Source organism: Oncorhynchus nerka, linkage group LG18 (genome assembly GCF_034236695.1).
Source record: "Oncorhynchus nerka isolate Pitt River linkage group LG18, Oner_Uvic_2.0, whole genome shotgun sequence".
Taxonomy (NCBI): Eukaryota; Metazoa; Chordata; class Actinopteri; order Salmoniformes; family Salmonidae; genus Oncorhynchus; species Oncorhynchus nerka.
In genome coordinates this window covers 58,463,539-58,483,340 of record NC_088413.1, presented here as the reverse complement: position 1 = coordinate 58,483,340, position 19,802 = coordinate 58,463,539, and the positions used below count along the sequence as shown (strand labels likewise).

The window sequence follows — 19,802 nt, the reverse complement described above, 5'->3', positions numbered from 1 at the left end:
TGTAATTGTCCAGATATTAACTCCGAAACTTGCTTGGACCCTAATGCTTTACCAATCCCTATAATCTGTTTTGGCTAATCCCACAAGGCATCTCAATCCTCATTGTTGCTATTTTCACTTAGCAGAAATAGCAAGTGCCATGTCTTGGTTTAAGACCTTTTCACCGTATTGAGGTGGGTTATAGACTACAGTATTTTGAAAAGATTATGAGTAAATTAAGTGTATGATGTGTTTATCTTCCAATGGGAATTCTCAACACATCACCAATACCAGTGCTCTTTATGATTGCATTGTGTACAGTACTGTACAGCTGCAGCATTTTTCTTGTGTGATATAACCTCAAAGACTTGATGCCCCTACCTTGGCTGGTGTGTGTTTGGGTTTTAGTGAGGTTAGTGTCAGGACTGCTGCTCCTGAGGGCTGCTGGGTGCTGTGGCCCCGTAGTCCTGTACCCGAGACGGGGAGCCTGCAGCCTGGAACAACAGCTAGGAAATCACGCACAAGAGGGGCCAAGGGCTCCTCCACCACTGCCATCATTCCCATCACCATAATCCCTCTGCCTTTACCAGGCCCTCCCATAACACTGGCCTCTAATTCCAGCACTCCACCTGCCTCTAGAGAGAGCCTCCTCTTAATGAGGACTGGGGTTGGAAATGATTTGACATAAAACTGGATTAATGGGATTAATTGTAGTTTTGCATAAATAAAGTGAGTAAAGCTCCCAACCTGCATTGAGATAAAAGAAGTGATAGCGATATTCTCATAATAGAAAGAATATAAGCACTGAGCAGAATGGATTTGTTAGGGATTGTTAATAACATCTCATCATCCCTGACCACTGGTGAGTTGAGCCTGAAGTTTATTATGAATCTATTATATGATTAAAGCTCATTTTGTTGGAGAAAATTCAATTTTATATTGAGTGAGCAAGCCATTTTTATCAGATGTATTTTGCTGCCAAATGAGTGCAATTGCCTACTGTAAACTACAGTATGACGAAACAGTATGAGTCAGTGTCATATTATTGTACTTTTATACTACAGATAAACAAGAATGATAATTCAACCTGATATTGTGTGATAGCTTTCTATAGTTCTGCAAACTGTAGTCATAATAACCTGTGACAAAAGGCATATTTGTAAAACAGGTGCTTGTGTCGAACGAAACAGAAACTTCTCAAGCATAAATTCTGCATCAAACACCGGCAAGGCATACAATCAAATACAGCGAGTTGGAGAACTGACAGCGGGTGCAGAGTCATGCTTTCAGAAACACCTGGGTCGTTTTCAGAAAGCAGAAGAAAAGCATGGTGGTGTGTAACGCCTGCCTGTAACCCCTGTGTCCACTCCACAGCAAGCAAGAGGAACCCAGCCCCAGAGAAGCAGCCAGCCAGAATAGTCCATTGAATGGAGCATCAGCCAGGGGCAGTATCCGACACATCCCCTTTAACTGGACACCAAATAGCAGAAACAGACACACTTACACTCGCCACCTGATTCTCAGCCAGATGGTTGGCCTTTTGCCGTCGGAGGTCAGACTTGATGAATGCTGTAAGATTTAGGTAGAGGAAAAGCCCTTCTCAGAAACATATATTCAGGAATACATGGGTCATACATAGCATACATATTTAGGAATACACAGGACATGTATAGCCTTTGAAACAATATGGGAAATGTCCTACTGTATATAGAAAATGTGTTAATTTTCATCATGATCATTATAAGTCACTAGAGGGCATTATTACTCCATGATGAATGTTAGACACAGCTGTTATGCAATGTCTGCTTGACTGACACAAGGATCCGAGGAGTCATGCACTACTAGAGCCCCATATAATGTGGATTACATAACATGTCACTGTGCTTAACTATAACAACTGCAGGCAAAGGAGTCCAATGTTCAATCAACTGTAAAGCTACTCTGGGGGGGGGGGGGGGGGGGGGCAAACTCTACCTGTCATAATGGTCCCTATGAGGAGGAAGACACATAAAAAGATGTTCCCAGCGAATGTGCCAAAGTGGTCTATGATCTTCCCTTGACCGATGGTGAATATGATCCCAAATATCTGGAAGATGGAGGGCAAATGAGGGAGTCAGCATGAGAGTTGATCATCTCTAAACACATTCATACATACAGTAGACCTCATGCATACGACAAACCTTTCGATGCTGTCATTAGTATGGTCCCTGTTACCTGAGCTGAACAGTTGAGCAGGCCTGAGGAGGTGCCCTCACCCTCTGGGAAGGTCAGCTCCACAGCAAACTCAAAGCCAAGTGGCAGGTACCCAGTCATGAAGAACCTAAAGAAATAGGAGGTTTATCAGTGTTGTTGGTACTTGAGCTAAAGCGCATTTTAACATTTCATGCCTGCTGACTGTGCTGAGAGAAAATCAACTCCACAATCAAATTCTCGCTGTGGTCATTACCTAGCATACCCTTTAAACCTTCAGCTCTTGGTCATCTCCTTTATTCATCAATTAACAAATGACAAAATACTTATTCAACTCCAAGGTAAAATAATGAATGTTTGCACAGAATCATTAAAATGAGCTTGTCTGCCACAACATTTTGCATTAAATTGTATTTTAACACAACTAATCAGTGTCTCAAGATGTTGTCTGTCTCTTCTCACAGAGTGGCTGTTTAAAGAGCAAGGAGGCAGTTTGAAAAATAGCATACATTGTTCCTGGAGTGTGACCAGAAAAGAAGGTCTAGTCTTATCCTCTCTTACGACTGACATGTTAGAGGTGGGAATAGCTGAGAAATGCAAATCATTCACAAACATCATTGTGTTTGGTCACAGTGTTTGTTCACTCTTACCCTAGAGCCCCTGATGTCACGAACACCACCCATAGGTGGCCTAAGTTCAGAGTGAAGGCATAGACCACCATTCCCACGAAGGACATGAGATACACAGCCAGGGTAGTCTGTCTGGGGAGAGAGGTAAACATTATTTGTTTGTTTTATCCTGCTTTTGCCTGTATGAAATCTACTGTATGTTTGTATAAACAAAAATGTTCAAACTTCATTTGGTGCCTTGCTCAATATTGTATAACCCATATAGGATTTGAATGAGTCTGCAATGTTTTTATCTCATCTGGATATTGCTTTTACATAACATGGCCACAAAGCACTTAAGAAAAGTCCCTGTCCTGAAACTTCCCACAGGCAGGCCAGGGGCAACACTGCCTGTGAGACCTACACACAGCACCAGCAACAAGTTCAAGTTCTCAATTGGCATGCAGAACTGTTGGATGAGGCTGGCTGTCAATGCCTCCCATCCCATTCTTTATGAGAGAAAAAACAAGATTCCTAAGAGCACCTTAGCATAACTCTGGCATATTCTGGTCTACATCAACATGCTTACTATGGTGAAGATCTTCCTGTACAACCACAAGTGAAACATTGCTCCACTCAGCTGTTGTTGTTAATACAACTTAGTCCTGTGACTATCTCACATGGATGTATGTCAACAACAGAAATATGGGTTGACTGCTTTGGCTGAATATATTAAAATGGCATGTGAAGAATTGTTCTGTTTTAGACTGCTGGATGAAGGGAGACGCATCAGATTCCACACTCAGATCCTCCAGAACCTCAGCGGTTCCCACTTCCAACACAAATACTTCATCCACCTAGAAGCCTGCCTTTGAATAGGAGATTTAAAAGACTCTCATGCAGAAAGTGCTTCGTTTAGAGTGGCTAATGAGAGAGGCTGTTGTGTGCATGAGCCCAGCCCATCCAATATCATATTGGGTTTACTCTTTTTATAACCCGGATCTCAAGAAAGTATCACAACATTACTGATTGTTACCTTTTCAAGCTATGGTATTTTTGACAAAGAATAAGTTATTGGGATACAATGTATAAGACTCTTAGGTAGATACAGTGAATCTGGCTACTGCTTGAGCATGAGAGCAGAATTAACTAGACTATACACAATAGTTTCCACAAATCACCTTTTAATCAGTAATTAACAGGGCAAAAGTTATCAAAGATGACTCATCAGCAGTTGCTAAATCTTTTCTAACATGGACCAATTACAACAATACAAACAAATAGAATTTTGGTGACTGACATGACTTACCACATCCACATCCTGACAAGATTAACCACATCCTTGTTTCCCTCATGTTCAATATTTACATACTAACCATTAGATGGAGTCTGATGGTGTCAGAAAACTAAGATAATGTTATCTAAATTAAGAGTGTTCGGTTGACTGACTTGATTACGGTGCTTGACCAAAAAGCTTCAGAGGATCATGACATTTCCTGGGAATCTTCTTGTGTCAGATTAAAGATTATAGAGTCAGCAGCCTTGTCAGCAATCAGCTACAGCCACACTATTATAATCTTATGAAATGTATCTTAGGTGGGGACTGGGGACCTTGTGTATGTTACTTTACATTTACATTTACATTTAAGTCATTTAGCAGACGCTCTTATCCAGAGCGACTTACAAATTGGTGCATTCACCTTATGACCTCCAGTGGAACAGTAGTGCATCTAAATCTTTTCAGGGGGAGGGGGGGTGAGAGGGATTACTTTATCCTATCCTAGGTATTCCTTTATTTAGTTACTTAGTTTTAAGAAAGAGCCACTGAGATATCAAAGTCACAAAAAATAGTTGTATCTAGGAGCATAATTCTGATGTAATAATGTGTGTTTTATTTCAGTTAAGTCTTTCTTGGGTACACTCAAATGTTCAGTCCTAGGAGGGATAAGAATGTCTTACTTGTAGGTTTTGGTCTTGTCCAACCAGATCCCACATATGAGGGACCCCACCATCCCGGCAATGACAATGGTGAGGCCAATTCTCCCAGCATTCACCTCTTCACCCTTCGGGGAAATAAATATTTTACTTATTTTGGGAGGGAACAACTCAATATCTTCCTTTGAATAAGTGTGGCTATAACTGCAAGACATGGCCAGTTGTGTTAAGATTTGGGGTGAGACTTACTGGATAATGCTCAATAATCATCCGGTTCAGCAGTGTGGAAACAGCATAGAAACAACCGACATTCAGCCCTGCAGAAAACATAAAGAAACATCTACGTTTTGTTTCTGCACTCTGAGTATTTTACAGGATCTGTAGTCTGCAAAGGAGCAGGTCTTTATTTAGTTTGAGCGAGGAGGCCTGCAGGGAGAGCAGGGGGATCCACATGGGACACTGCGTTTGGGTCTGGCCCTGTCCTAAAGGAAGCCTAGCTGACACACACATGGAACCCATACCTGGACCTTAGCCAGTCTACTACTACACTAGTGCAAGGAGACTATTTGACTTTGGCATATATCTATTTGACTTTGGCATAGATTGTGGAGTGTCACTCCATATTTATTTGGTTTGGACAGCTTTAGCTTTAGCTTTGCTCCTATGGCTTTTTTCTTATTTCTGAACATCCTAAATTGCTACATCAAAGGGTAAACAATGTCAAAATCAACAAAAACACAATAGTCTACCTGTCAAAAGTTTTAGAATACCTACCCATTCAAGGGGTTTTCTTTATTTGTACTATTTTCTACATTGTAGAATATTAGTGAAGACATCAAAACTATGAAATAACACATATGGAATCATGTAGTAACCAAAAAAGTATTAAACAAATCAAAATATATTTCATATTTGAGATTCTTCAAATAGCCACCCTTTGACTTGATGACAGCTTTACACACGCTTGGCATTCTCTCAACCAGCTTCCCCTGCAATGCTTTTCCAACGGTCTTGAAGGAGTTCCCACATATGCTGTTCCCACATAACGACCCTCTATTGATCTGACCGGCCATAGGTATCCTGGCTCTTTGTGTTTTCTCAAATAATAGTCCAAACATGATGGTAGACATGGGTGTGGTTTGAGAGTGATTGAGGGTGAGTAGGACCCACCATAACTGATAACAAGGAGCATGAAGGGTAAGTTACGCAGCAGTCTCAGGATAGAGGCCATGTAGGAGTACTCTTCTGGAGGGGTGCTCCTGGCCTGGACCTGAGCCAGGGTGGGAGGGATTTCCGGCTTCTCTTGGAACACTGTTGGACACAGATAGAGAACAGAGAAGGATCATGTAAATATGCTGATATACTGTAGTGTCAAGGTTTGTATGCAATTCCTCTGACACTGGACCATTCGGCAGGGTAGCCTAGTGGTTAGAGCGTTGGACTAGTAACTGGAAGGTTGCAAGTTCAAACCCCCGAGCTGACAAAGTACAAATCTGTCGTTCTGCCCCTGAACAGGCAGTTAACCCACTGTTAACCCACAGACACATAAGCACAGTAGGAGTCAAGGCAGTCAAAGAGCTCTGGGGGACTGTGGGACAGGAAGGTCCAAAGTTACAGCCAGGGTGGTACAGCACACACATGGCAACAAACAGGGCCTATCTCTGAGAGAGAGAGAGAGAGAGAGAACAAGAAAGAGAGAACGAGAGAACGAAGGAGAGATGATGCATGTCTGGGACTTTGCCTGAGGACTGGACAGATAAGATAAGGAGACACAAAGCGTTGGAAAGATGAGATGCACCAGTAACTGTTTGCTTCCTCCACGCCCCTGGTGCTTTCCAGAATGTGTCAGTCAGTCAACAATAGCCACGCTGGAGAGGCCAGCTCCAACGTTCAGTCTGAGAGGGAGGGGAGGAGAGCTCAGCTCACTGGGGCAGGAGTTCATAAAGGCGTCAGATATCTTCAGGGTTGGGGAGTAACTGATTACAAAAAAAGCTGTAACTGTAATCAGATTACAGATACTTTGGAAAAATTAGATGAGTACTTTTAAATGTAAAAATACACTATGACACCTTTATGTTTTCTCAATGACATTCAATGTATCATTGGGGGGGGAAATAACACAAGTTTAAGTTTGTTCCACCTGAGCGAGTCTGACCACAAGTCAGAGACCACTATGATGACACACCAAATGCATTTGATTGATTCTTTTGGTCTTCTTTTAATGCCTCTTAAGGGGAAAGTAATCCTGTCACGCCCTGGTCTTAGTATTTTGTGTTTTCTTTATTATTTTGGTCAGGCCAGGGTGTGACATGGGTTATTTATGTGGTGTGTTTTGTCTTGGGGTTTTTGTAGGTTATGGGATTGTGGTGTAGTATAGTTGTCTATGTAAGACTATGGTTGCCTAGAGTGGTTCTCAATCAGAGGCAGGTGTTTATTGTTGTCTCTGATTGGGAACCATATTTAGGCAGCCATATTCTTTGAGTGTTTTGTGGGTGATTGTTCCTGTCTCTGTGTTTGTTTGCACCAGATAAGGCTGTTTAGGTTTTTCACGTTTTTGTATTTTATCGCCATTATCTTTATTAAAGATGTATGAAGATAACCTCGCTGCATTTTGGTCCGATCCCTGCGACACCTCTTCAGACGAAGAGGAGGAAATTATCCGTAACAAATCCAAAATAATTGAAAGTAATCCAATTACATAACTGAGTTTGGCTAATTACCTTAATGATTACAATTTTGGACAGGTGATAGCAACAAAATAGTGGAAGCTTGGCCAATGGCCATGCCATGCATTCTCTTGTTCTCTCTCTGTAAGTAACTGTAATTGATTACATTTAGAAAGTAACCTTCCAAATCCTGGATATCTTACAGCACCAAGCTAACAGAGGTCTTCAACAGGCATCAGATATCTTACAGCACCAAGCTAACAGAGGGCTTCAATAAGCGTAAGCTATCTTACAAGCACCAAGCTAGCAGAGGGCTTCAATAGGCATCAGCTATCTTACCCAAGCTAACAGAGGGCTTCAAAAGACATCAGATATCTTACAGCACCAAGCTAACAGAGGGCTTCAAAAGACATCAGATATCTTACAGCACCAAGCTAACAGAGGGCTTCAATAGACATCAGGTATCATACAGCACCAAGCTAACAGAGGGCTTCAATAGACATCAGGTATCATACAGCACCAAGCTAACAGAGAGCTTCAATAGACATCTTACAGCATCCAGCTCACAGTCATAACCACAGATGAGTGACATACAGTACAGCACCACATCAGCACACTTGCAACCTACATTGCCTGTTTGTTTAAACACACCTTTATAAAGGCACAATTGATAATAACTGACATCAAACATTGGTTGATCTCAGGGCCTTTGAGAAACAGGTTCCTGTTTGTTTAAAGACTTACAGACAGTGTGTATCAGTTTCATTCTCAGAATATATATATATATTTAATACAGATTCACAAGGGATATATAGTAGCAGTTTGAGGTGGGATCAACCACTCAGCAGCAAACCTCATCTGACTGAGAAATCCAATAACTATAGCCCAAAGATAGGATATAAATAAAATATGCATCCTATCCCCTAAGTGCAACAATGTTGTTGGCCAGGCCTTTATCTACACACTGCCTCCCACCATAACTCCAGTTCTTCTTCTAAGGCCAGGTTCCATGTCTAAACTTGCCCAATGTGACTCCTTCAACAAAACATGGAAGGCCCCAAAACAGAAGTGGGATGACCTGGTCTGTGTGTTGAAAGAAAAATACTTTCAAAGGCAGTTCAACGAGGTCGTCAAACCACAGTCAATTACAGTGATTGCAGCCATGTGGTATCCACAGCAAGTGAATGAAGAGACATTGACTGGTCTGTTCAGAGCACATCTCAATATGCACTAATCCCTGAGAATGCTGAACTATCCACCAACACTGCCAGGAGAACATGACTGCCAGGAGAACATGACTGCCAGAAACAAGTAGACATCCAGGACTACAGAACTGCAGACCCAATGATGAGCCCCGGAGATGCAATGCAAACTTCCACAGCAGAGCTCTCAGTGTCCCCTTTAAAAATGGTCTTACACTGATACAAGTCGAAAACAAGGTCACAAGGTTATGGGCCATGGCTCCGTTTGTCGTCTACCAAGAGTTTATTATGAGTTGTTGGTACATAGACAATGCCAGGGGAAAGGAAATACTGACATTAAAATGTCATGTATTCAACACCTCATACTGGCATTATAATGAATTCAACACCTAAGGCTCATAATGATTGGAAGAGTTATATGTTATAATGGGAATGAGTTTAGGAAGGAGTAACTACTGACCAGCTCTGTGTGTTAGCCATAGGCCATTCTGTATGTATTAGAATGGCCATTTTCCCTCAGGACTTACTGAAGACTACGAGGATGAAGATCACGGTGGCCATTCCAGCAGTGATGTAGAACATGATGCTGATGTGGTATGCCAGATCGTCCATATCATCAACATTTGGCACGAGGATGGGCGGCACCAGAAAGCCAATGGCAATGCCCATCTGTAAGTGAGGGAGACAAAAATACACGATCAGTCAATGACTCCTGCCATCACACCTCCACACACATACAAAGCAATGCTATTAAGGGGAAACATATAAACAAACTATAACGTTAAGTAAAGCATGAAATGTTTAAACAGTCCTATATGGCTATACTGCTTGATAGTTGTTAGAGTGACAGTAAATAAATCAGCTATGGCAGAAACACATGCTTGATTATGTGTTGACATGAGTGCATACAAAGTACAGAAAAGAGAGTGTGGCATGTCGTAAAGTTAATGTCAGGGCCATATTTTAATGGCAGGCCCATATTTCTTGGTAGTCCAGAAATGAGGATAAAGTGTCTTTGCGTCTTTCACAATCCCTTGTCAACTGGCCTATATTCCCCCTCTCCCCACTGTCTGGCAACTGTAGTGGTTTTTGGACATTGAGGGTTGCTAAACCTTCCAAATTTGAATACCACATGTGCCCATGTCCTCATCTTCCTAGAGCCTCAACATTCCAGAAAGGACATCAGACAGGGTCCCATGACTCTAGGGGAAAGGTGAAAGTGAGACACGGTCAAGAGATGACAGAGGCATGCTCCTCGAAGGAGGACCAGAGTGTGACATCTCCCCATCACCTTCCCAGCATGCTGCTTCCTCATAGTTGCTGGGGACACTCTTACCCTGCAACTACTCTCTAGGAAATTCACTGCACAAAATGTCAATACTGGTGTTGACGTTGTTTACCACTACATCACTTTAACTTAGATGAACTTACCTGAGGGATAGCTTAGTAACAGACTCACAGGAGCATTTTAAAGATCAGCATTCCTACAACAGAATAACTGAAGTGTGATCTTTGTTCAATCTCCATCATTTGGTTCAAGAATATACATTTCATAGATTTCATACTTTCTAAAAGAAAAGGTTGGTACCAGTCCATCTTAATGCAGTACAATAGACCTTTTAACACGTTCCTCAAATCAACCTTTTCAAAACAACTTCTGAAATACCATTCAATTTCCACGCTATGTTTAAGCAAGAAGGCCCGAAGGGGTGATGTATATGGCCAATATACCACGGCTAATGGCTGTTCTTATGCACAACGCAGTGCAGAGTGCCTGGACACAGCCTTTAGCCGTGGTATATTGGAAATATATCACAAACCCCCAACGGGCCTTATTGCTATTATAAACTGGTTACCAACATAATTAGAGCAGTACAAATAAATGTTTTGTCATACGGGCTGTTCTTAGGCATGACACAACAGAACAAAAAGACTGAACGACTCGTGTCTCTAGCAACCCTAGATTTGTGTCGGTACTACATCTTGTGGAAGGATGAAATAGTATGAATAAAGAACACGTTCCAATATATCCTCCAAACACCGGCTTCTCTGGCATTATCACTTAAATAGAAGTCCTGATTCTATCAGCTTCTACATGAAACGTTAGTTTGAATGAAAATAATGTCAAACTTTAAAGCAGTAGGAGGGGTATCAGAGCCAGAGGTTAAAATAACTATGCGAAAAATAGGTCATTGTTAATATTAAGAACAAAACAAAATGGTCTTTGATCTACATAAAAGCAAAGGAACTGAAGGTGGGATTGAGTCAAAGAACAATAAACATGCTTAACAATGAACGGTATGAAGTATTTACAGGAAGCTCTGACTGCGTGAGACTCTATTGAAAGAAAAATGAACTGTTTGGCTTCAGAGGTTGGAGGGCATTTGTGTGGTACTCCATAGTATGTGTCAGACCATTAAACTTCCCATGAATGATGACAGGGGCTTCAGGCTGGTCAACACTATCCATATCCAAGGCTTTCCCCAAGGGTTACATAGAGTACCCAGAGCCAAAAGGTATTCTGGGTCACCTACAGATACTTGTATCTGCAAGACCACAAGAATTGTCAAAGCAACTTAGAATGTGCTGAGAGATAGTTCTAGTGCAGGGTTCCCCAATAGGTGGGCAGCGGGCCAAATCCGGCCCACAGGTAAATGTATTTGTATTTCCTTTTTATCGCTTGTCCAATTGTGCGCCGCCTCATGGGTCTCACGGGCGTGGCTGGCTGCGACACAGCCTGGGATCAAACCCGTGCCTGTAGTGAAGCGGAACATTTTGACATCGCCTGTTTGACTATGTCTTCTGTCATAATATGTTTGCACTGCACTATCCTAAGGTCCTGTTGAAAACAAATAATCACACACGCCCTTCACAACATCACCTACTAACTTGAACTTCAAGTAACGCTTACCATGAAGACAGCATTCTCAAGGTTATAATCTTATTGCTGTACAGTTCATTTACCTAAGTCATAGGAGCTCGAAGCCAGACGCTTCGAGTAGTAGAAGTCACCCGCCATCCCCCAGGCTAGAAGAACAAACCACACACAAACGTAACAGAAGTCATTTGAACAATACTATAGAAATCATCAGCCTGACTTCAACTGTAGTTAGAGTCGTATCACTTGTTCATAGGGCCTCCTCCCGTTCTCCCTTTCCAAAAGTGAGAGGTTTTATTGAAACTCCTGTTATATGTTACATTTCCATAACGACCCTCAGATGAATCTGTTGTGAAGAAGATATCAAATTAAACAACCTGATTTACAAGTAGGAGCCGAGTCTCCAATATGTATAGTGTTTGCTTAACTAATATGGACCATGTACAGGATGATTCTTTACCAAATGTAGCTTGCTGTCATCACATCATTCCTGTAATCCTAGGTTCACTATTTATCATATGGCCACATATTTTCTCTGTTTATGTAACAATTATTATCTTAAATGTTTCAAATGTAAAAACCACAGAGCAGACAGGGTTAAAACACTGTATGTGGGATATGAAACAGGAGATCAAATACAAAGATTTGTCTGACTACTTTGAATGTAGGCTAAGCTGTAAGTATCACATCAGTTCGGGGCGGCAGGTAGCCTAGTGGTTAGAGCATTAGGCCAGTATCTGAAAGGTTGCTGGCTCGAATCCCTGAGCTGACAAGGTGACAATCTGTCGTTCTGCCCCTGAACAAGGCAGTTAATCAACTGTTCCCTGTTAGGCCATCATTGTAAATATGAATTTGTTCTTAACTGACTTGCCTAGTTAAATAAAGGTTTAAAAAATAAATAATAATTGTCAGTATTCATACACCTAGTAAATTATGTTACTTTGATTTCCCACAGACTTAGTAAGTGGGAAGTACTGGGCACATTAGAAGTGTCAGTTTGGCAGGTTCCTGCAGGTTCTCCCACATCAGACCAGTGGACACATCTGCCCCAGTCTTATTAGCCTTTGCATTGCCATCCACCCAGTCATGTTGTAATTCTCGCTGCAAGCTAATGCTCCTTCTGCCTTGTACCTCTGCCCTTTGTAGCGTTTAACAGCTAAGAGAGGAACAGAGGTACCTCCTTTGTGGGCGGTCTGTATCTGTGACAAGTTAACGTTTTGTTATTTACCTGTCTTTCTCTACCACATGACATACACACGCCATGAGGGACAAAAGTCCAGTGCAAAGGAGAGATTACCCATAAGAATAGACAGGACCAGCCCAATACCAGGAAGCAGCATGTTGTGGTTCAAAACATAAGTACGCCTCTACTTCTCTAAAGTGAATGAACCATCCCTTAGAACGAAGGAAGAAAGTCTGTGGGTACTTGGTTTACTGAGAAGGTTTGTAACGACTCTCGTGGGTTGAAGAAGGAGACCAATGTGCAGCGTGGTAGGCGTTCATGATTATTAATAAAGCTGAACACCTCAACAAAATAACAAAGTAGAAAAACGAAAGCGCACAGTTCTGTCAGGCAAACAAAACAGCTAAACAGAAAATAACTCCCCACAAAACCCAAACGGAAATTACCAACTTATATATGATCCCCAATCCGAGACAACGATAGACAGCTGCGTCTGATTGGGAACAACACATGGTAAAAACAACAAAGAAATAGAAAACATAGAAACAGAAAACCTACAATGCCCACCCTAATCACACCCTGACCTAACCAAAAACCGAGAAATAAAAGGCTCTCTAAGATCAGGGTGTGACACTGGAGGCTTTGGGCCATGGATCATCACTGGAGGCTTCGTACGTGGAGCCGGAACAGGTTTCACCAGACTGGGGAGACGCACTGGAGGCCAGGAGCGCTGAGCCGGCACCATCCATCCTGGCTGGATGCCCAATCTAGCCCAGCCAATGCGAGACATGGTGCGCATCACCGCATAACACGGTGCCCGACTGGTCACATGCTCCCCACGGTAATGCTCACAAAATGTTTTGGGGGGGAGCTGCCTCTCGGGGTTCCGTGCTAGCTGTGACCCCTTGTAAAGTTGCTCCCTCCTTGCTGCCTCCATCTGCTCCCATGGGAGGCGATCCCTCCCAGCCAGGATCTCCTCCCACGTCCAGGATCCTTTACCATTCAGAATGTCCTCCCACGTCCATTCCTCCTGACCACGCTGCACAGTGGGAAATTACAATTGTATACTGCCCCTACAGTCTCTGCTATGTCCTACAGGGACACACTTTTTTCACTCCACCTCAATACAAACTGATTTTCTTAGCAGGAAAGGAGAGTATTTTTGCTAACCAGTGGAGGCTCCTCAGAGGAGGAAGAGGAGGACCATCCTAATCAGTGAATTTCATAAAAATAAAAACAGTGAAACATTAAAAAAAGTTATCCTTTTTATATTAAACTATACTAAAAATAGTAATGTCACCAAATAATTGATTTTTAAAAAATGAAGTTAAGAACAGATTCTTATTTTACAATGATGGCCTACCCCAGCCAAACCTTCCCCTAACCTGGACAACGCTGGGCCAATTGTGAGCTGCCCTATGGGTCTCCCAATCATTGCCGGTTGTGATAAAACCAGGGTCTGTAGTGATGCCTCTAACACTGAGATGCAGTACCTTAGACCGCTGAGCCACTCAGGAGAACTAAACACACTGTTTTGCAATGAAGGTCTACAGTAGCCTCAACAGCACTGTGTAGTGTAGCACCATAGTGTAGCCAGAGGACAACTAGTTTCCGTCCTCTGAGTACATTGACTTCAATACAAAACCTAGGAGGCTCTTGGTTCTCACTCCCTTCCATAGACTTACACAGTAAGTATGACAACATCTGGAGGACGTCCTCCAACCTATCAGAGCTCTTGCAGCATGAACTGACATGTTGTCCACCTAATCAAAAGATCAGAGAATTAATATAATACTGAAAGCATACGCTACAGATAGCTAGCACTGCAGTGCATAAAATGTAGTGAGTAGTTGACTCAAAGAGAAAGACAATAGTTTAACAGTTTAGAACAAATTAATTTCTTTAAAATGTGTGGAGAAGCGAGAGAGAGCAATTTTTTAATTTTTTTTTATACTTAACTAGCTAATTCCATTTCAGTAACTTAGCAGACACTCTTATCCAGAGCGACTGACAGGAGCAATTATGGTTAAGTACCTTGCTCAAGGGCACATTGATAGATGTTTTCCCTTTGTCAGCTCTGGGATTTGAACCAGCAATTTTTCAGTTACTGGCCCAACACTCTAACTGCTAGGCTACCTGCCACAAGAATGCAGTTAGCTAGTTTAGCCTAATCAAACACCCAGCTCAAACAGAGAGGGATGCTATGTTAGTTAGCTGGCGATGGCTATCCAACACTGTTCCAAGTCAAGGTAAGCTTTTGATTTTATTCATTTATTCCCATTGGGGCCCGCCGGTGTAACTGCTTGCTGACTGTACACTGTACTGCATGAGTGTAGGTGGTTTACTAACTCGTTAGTTCTACTAGCTATGTTGACTATGACATTAGCTAATATGGTGACAATGATTTAGGCTGTGTGTAGCGGTTATGATATGAAGGTTTGGCTTGGAAAGGTTTTTTAAGCCTGGTCACAGAAAGATGACATGTTGTGCACTGAAGTCCACAAGCGAAGGAAAAGGTGAGAGGAGGAGAGCACGTAGATGCGAGAAGGAATTATACGAGCAAAGTGATCATGCGGTTTGTATGTCGCTGCTATGAATGTGAACTGTGTTTGCGTGTGATCAGTGGTGTATTCATTCTGTTGAAAAACGTATCTTAAACGGAAGCAAACAGGCATAAACATACCTGAATTTGTCTAATAGAAACTCTTGTTTGCAACTGTTGATCACTAGATACACCCTAGATCAGCTAGATACAGGCAAGAGTATGCAAGGCGATATTGAATGTGTCACTATCTGTCACCTTTTCTCTCGACCTGTGCACATATGTTGTAAACTGTCATTCGTAGGCTAGGTTGTAGCAACTTCATGATGGGTATAGGAAAATTTGAGTATCATGTTGTAGCCTAAAGCTATCGATGCTACATTGAGCTGGGTGAATGGAATATGAATTATAGTCATCCAATAAGCTGTAATAGAAATAAGGCCATGCTCATATATTTTTTTTAATAATATTGTCCTCCCTCATCTTAAATGTCACCAATCACCACTGTTGCTAACCCTAACCCTAACCCTAACCCTTTTCCTAACCTCTTAACCTGTTACGTGAATTCTCCTAACCTGCTACATGAATTATCCGAACCTACTACGTGAATTCTCCTAACCTACTGCATAAATTCCCCTAACCTTCTACGAAAAAGTCACCGGTATCAAAGTGCATGAAGAGTGTTTCCCAGGTCCCCAAGTCCTACACCCCTGCTGAATGCAAACATTTAGTGGACCAGGAATGAACAAAGCAAGCCCCACTAACAGCATCATCTTTATGTAAACTGAAACCAAAACTACAAATGCATTCCAAATAGGTCATTTAAAGATTGTTCGTAAAGTAATGCTACTATTAAGCTTAAGAAAAATCGTTCCTTTCTGCCATTTGAAATAGACTTATAGGTAGACTTATAGGTCATATAGGTCATATTTTGCAAAGTGTATTTTAAGTCTCTTTCGATATAATCTAGCCATTGACATATTTACGGTATTACATCAAATTAATATAAATCTATGCCTATATTTCCATTTAAACAAAAAGTATTTATTTCATAAAATATTTTTGTTGATTTCCATATAAACAGTAGAGGGGCGGTCAAAGGCACTGCGCTGCAGCGCTTGAGGTGTCACTAGAGACTCGGGTACGATCCCGTGTCGTGACCGGGAGCCCAATGAGGCGGCGCAAAATTTGCCCAGCGTCGTCCGGGTTAGGGGAGGGTTTGGCTGACCGGGATGTTCTTGTCCCATCTGTGGCGGGTTGGGCGCTTGCAAGCTGACTGCGGTCGCCAGTTGTACGGTGTTTCCTCCGACACGTTGGTGTGGCGGGCTTCTGTGCAGTGTGTGAAGAAGCAGTGCAGTTTGGCAGGGTAGTGTTTCCGAGGACGCATGGCTCTAGACCTTCGCCTCTCCCAAATCCATATGTGAGTTGCAGCGATGGGAAAAGACTAACTACCAATTGGATATCACAACAAATAAAAAAACACTTATATTATATAGGAGGACACACTTATATTTGTATTTTATTTTTTACATTACATAAATACTTATTTAAAGAGCGATGATTTAGTATACCTTGATCAATGCATTAAGTGCGTGATTAAATGTAGCCTACTGTACAGATGCATACACCGTAATAGCAAAAGATCGCCGAATTGTACCACGTAATTTTCCCCTTACTCGTCTTTATATTTTTCTATTTTTTATCTGTTTTTCTTTCATTTCCATAAATTGCTGTCGTGACAGAATTCTCACGAAACCTCGCCAATCGTGAAAGGTCCATCGAGTTATGTTAGAAACACAACAGAAATCCTTCTGAAAATGATTGTGCATCATTCAGCTATAGAGATGCTCAATGTTGTATATTTGATAGTTAGGCGATGACATATTTAAACATGCTGCAATTTGAGAAAAAATTTCATTTTCCTGTGGTGTGAGTTTCGTATTTGTATGTTGCAATATTCAAGTTAACATTAGGGTATAACCTTTAATTTCAGTTTCAGTCTGAATACATTTCAAATTTGAGAGTGGAGTTTTTTGTACGAAGTGTACATATTCAAAGAGATCATCCTTACAGAAAAGGCTACATCCCAAGGAGTCTTTTTGGATAGGTTTGAAGGGGGGTTGGCGAGATGTAGAGTTGACTTTCCAGGAGAAAAAACTTCTCATCCTGCTCAATGCACTACACACACACACACACCTAAAAAAATACTACAAAAATGTTAATCCGAGTTCAAAGCTTTACTGGCTAAGTAACTAAGCTCAAACAGCATGTTCAGTATTTCATTTTCATGAACTCAAACACTTAATCACAAAGGGCTACTTTAGTCAGAACAAAGTAGGCTAGTCAGAAGAAAAAAATATTCCATACAAAAGTGAGCTCTGAAAGGAGGTAATCCAGCAAAAAGGCTGACTAAAACTGTGATTGCTTGGAAATTGGAAAGCTACTTTGTTGGAGCAGTGCTCCTCCTTGCCATGTGAAACCGCCAAAGAAAATCATCTCAATTCAGTTTTTAGGACATGCTTGTCACTATGCATGTAACTCACTACTCGGCTGGATTAATTCATCTATAAAAGGACCAGCAATATCAAGCTCTAAACGAGAATACTATGCAGCGCATCTCATCAAATCGCACTAAATCGGATCTCTGAATATATTTTCATTTGGCTATATCAGTGGTGTGGAAATTGTGCATCCAACGGCTGATAAATGGAGGACAATCACTCAGACACGTGTCCTGGTTTTTTTATTAATGGTCAACCCCATGCTCAGAGGTAATTTGACCATTATTTTTAATAAATTGATTATTGGGGATTATAATAGACGTGCCTGAACATAAATGGATTACAATACATCCCAACATTGTAAATCCCAACTGGCCTCCAATTCGTGGCTTGGCTTCAACATAGCTGGATACTGAATACAGGCCTATTGCAGTAGTGTAATCATACACATTACCTATTGCATTTAGGGGTCGACTACCCAATCCCTAATTTGATTAATAATGGGGCATTTTGAGGGAGAGAAGAAGAGAAATTTCGTCCAGTAAGAGAGGTTGTACATACTCAGTTTCAGATGCTGTACATACTCAGTTTCAGATGTTGACCACTGTGTCAGACATTTATTAAAAGAGGATGCATCCTCGCCAAAAGGTGTCCATTGCAGAATTACAGTATCTCCATTTCTGAATGCATATGAATTGCTCTAGGCTATATCCTAACTTCTTTAACCATTTTCAATGTATCATCAAAACAACTTCTGAATCTAAAATACCACAACTAGTAAGGATAATCTCTTTGATAGCCATTGTTCATGCCATACTGTCGACCTATTTCATCTTAACTATCTAAGATCTCAAATCTATAAACGTCAGTTAAATAAACTGTCCAAGACCAACCTTTTTGAAAACATCACATATAGTAATCGGGTTACCCATGTGCGTAATGCGTAATGTCTCTCCAATTGTCGCAAACGGCATTGCCGTTTATGGGCACTCTTTTTTTTGGATCAACAAATCAATATTTGTTGCGAATTAAAATCAAAATAAATAATGAATCATAAATCACCACAGATTTCACTTAATAGGGTACCTTTGCGTGATGTGGAATAAACTGACCTGATTCCCAAATACGCCGATGGAACAGGCGGTGGACACCTCTTCAGAGCCAAACCAAACCGATGCTAGGCGGGAAGGCATCCCAAGGATGAATACCTGTGATAGGGAGCCTGCGAATTGTCCAAGCATGGTCACCCAAAATAGGTTTTGCTTGACGCTGGCCACCTTGATCCATGTCCCAAGGCAATTAATGGCGGTGGCCATCAGTGCTATGAGCCGCAGTCCTTTTTTGTCTAAAAGCCAGGAGACAGGCCATATAAAGGGAATATATGTCAACATATAGATCATTGACATCCAGTCGATGGCAAAAGAGTCCACATTGTAGAATTTCATAAAAATATTGTTAATTATTCCGTATTGGATCCATTGAAATGCGTTGCACAGGGAATAAGAGCTGAAAAGTAACACCATCACCCATCTCCTTTTGTATAAATGCGTAATAGTTGTATTGTCCTTGTTCACATTCGAGATGCTCGTGCATTCAATTTGTTCCTCCAAGTCCACGGATTTGGAAGGGTTCGTTTTTCCCAGATCCAGACCAATTTTCTCTTCTTTAATTTCTTCATCGTCAAAGTCAGGGTTGTCGCCCATATTGAGACACTTTTTCTGTTACCTGCCCTTGGTACCTGTGCGCACTGTTAGTTTAGTCTTCGCAGAAACTGCAACTTAAACAAGTATGTATTATTCCAAATTTGCATGCAGTGTAGGCTAACACGCAACAACTTAATTAAAACGTTTTAAATGTTAAACTAACGTCAAAATGCAGGGTGAAACATATCTTAGTCTAACTAACTATTAAAAAACGAATAGAAAACCAGTATATATATAAATATATTTATATAATATCTTGTTTAAATGACTATCATTATTAAATAATGATATAAAACAAGTGATAAATAACTTGAAATAGGAAACCATACACAAAGCCTATGTTTCTCTTAACATAACAATGTCCCGAATATGTCCGTAATAGCACTCTTGCTCTGAGAGAAATTCCAATCCCTTT

General features: G+C 41.3%; 1 protein-coding gene across 2 annotated transcripts in view; it reads right to left on the bottom strand.

Moving 5' to 3' along the window:
• The window catches only part of flvcr2a (FLVCR choline and putative heme transporter 2a), a 26,721-nt gene extending 6,919 nt beyond the window's left edge, over positions 1 to 19,802 (bottom strand). The window contains exons 1-10 of one of the 2 annotated variants that reach the window (XM_029688175.2): positions 18,797 to 19,802; positions 9,108 to 9,249; positions 5,883 to 6,023; positions 4,962 to 5,029; positions 4,737 to 4,840; positions 2,820 to 2,930; positions 2,194 to 2,299; positions 1,954 to 2,065; positions 1,484 to 1,548; positions 361 to 473 (exon numbers count right to left, since the gene is read on the bottom strand). In XM_029688175.2, coding sequence (XP_029544035.1) covers positions 399 to 473; positions 1,484 to 1,548; positions 1,954 to 2,065; positions 2,194 to 2,299; positions 2,820 to 2,930; positions 4,737 to 4,840; positions 4,962 to 5,029; positions 5,883 to 6,023; positions 9,108 to 9,249; positions 18,797 to 19,387 — 1,515 coding nt within the window. In that variant the 5' untranslated portion in view covers positions 19,388 to 19,802 and the 3' untranslated portion in view covers positions 361 to 398. The remainder of the gene's footprint in view (positions 1 to 360; positions 474 to 1,483; positions 1,549 to 1,953; positions 2,066 to 2,193; positions 2,300 to 2,819; positions 2,931 to 4,736; positions 4,841 to 4,961; positions 5,030 to 5,882; positions 6,024 to 9,107; positions 9,250 to 18,796) is intronic. The other variant, XM_029688176.2, reaches the window with a different exon arrangement.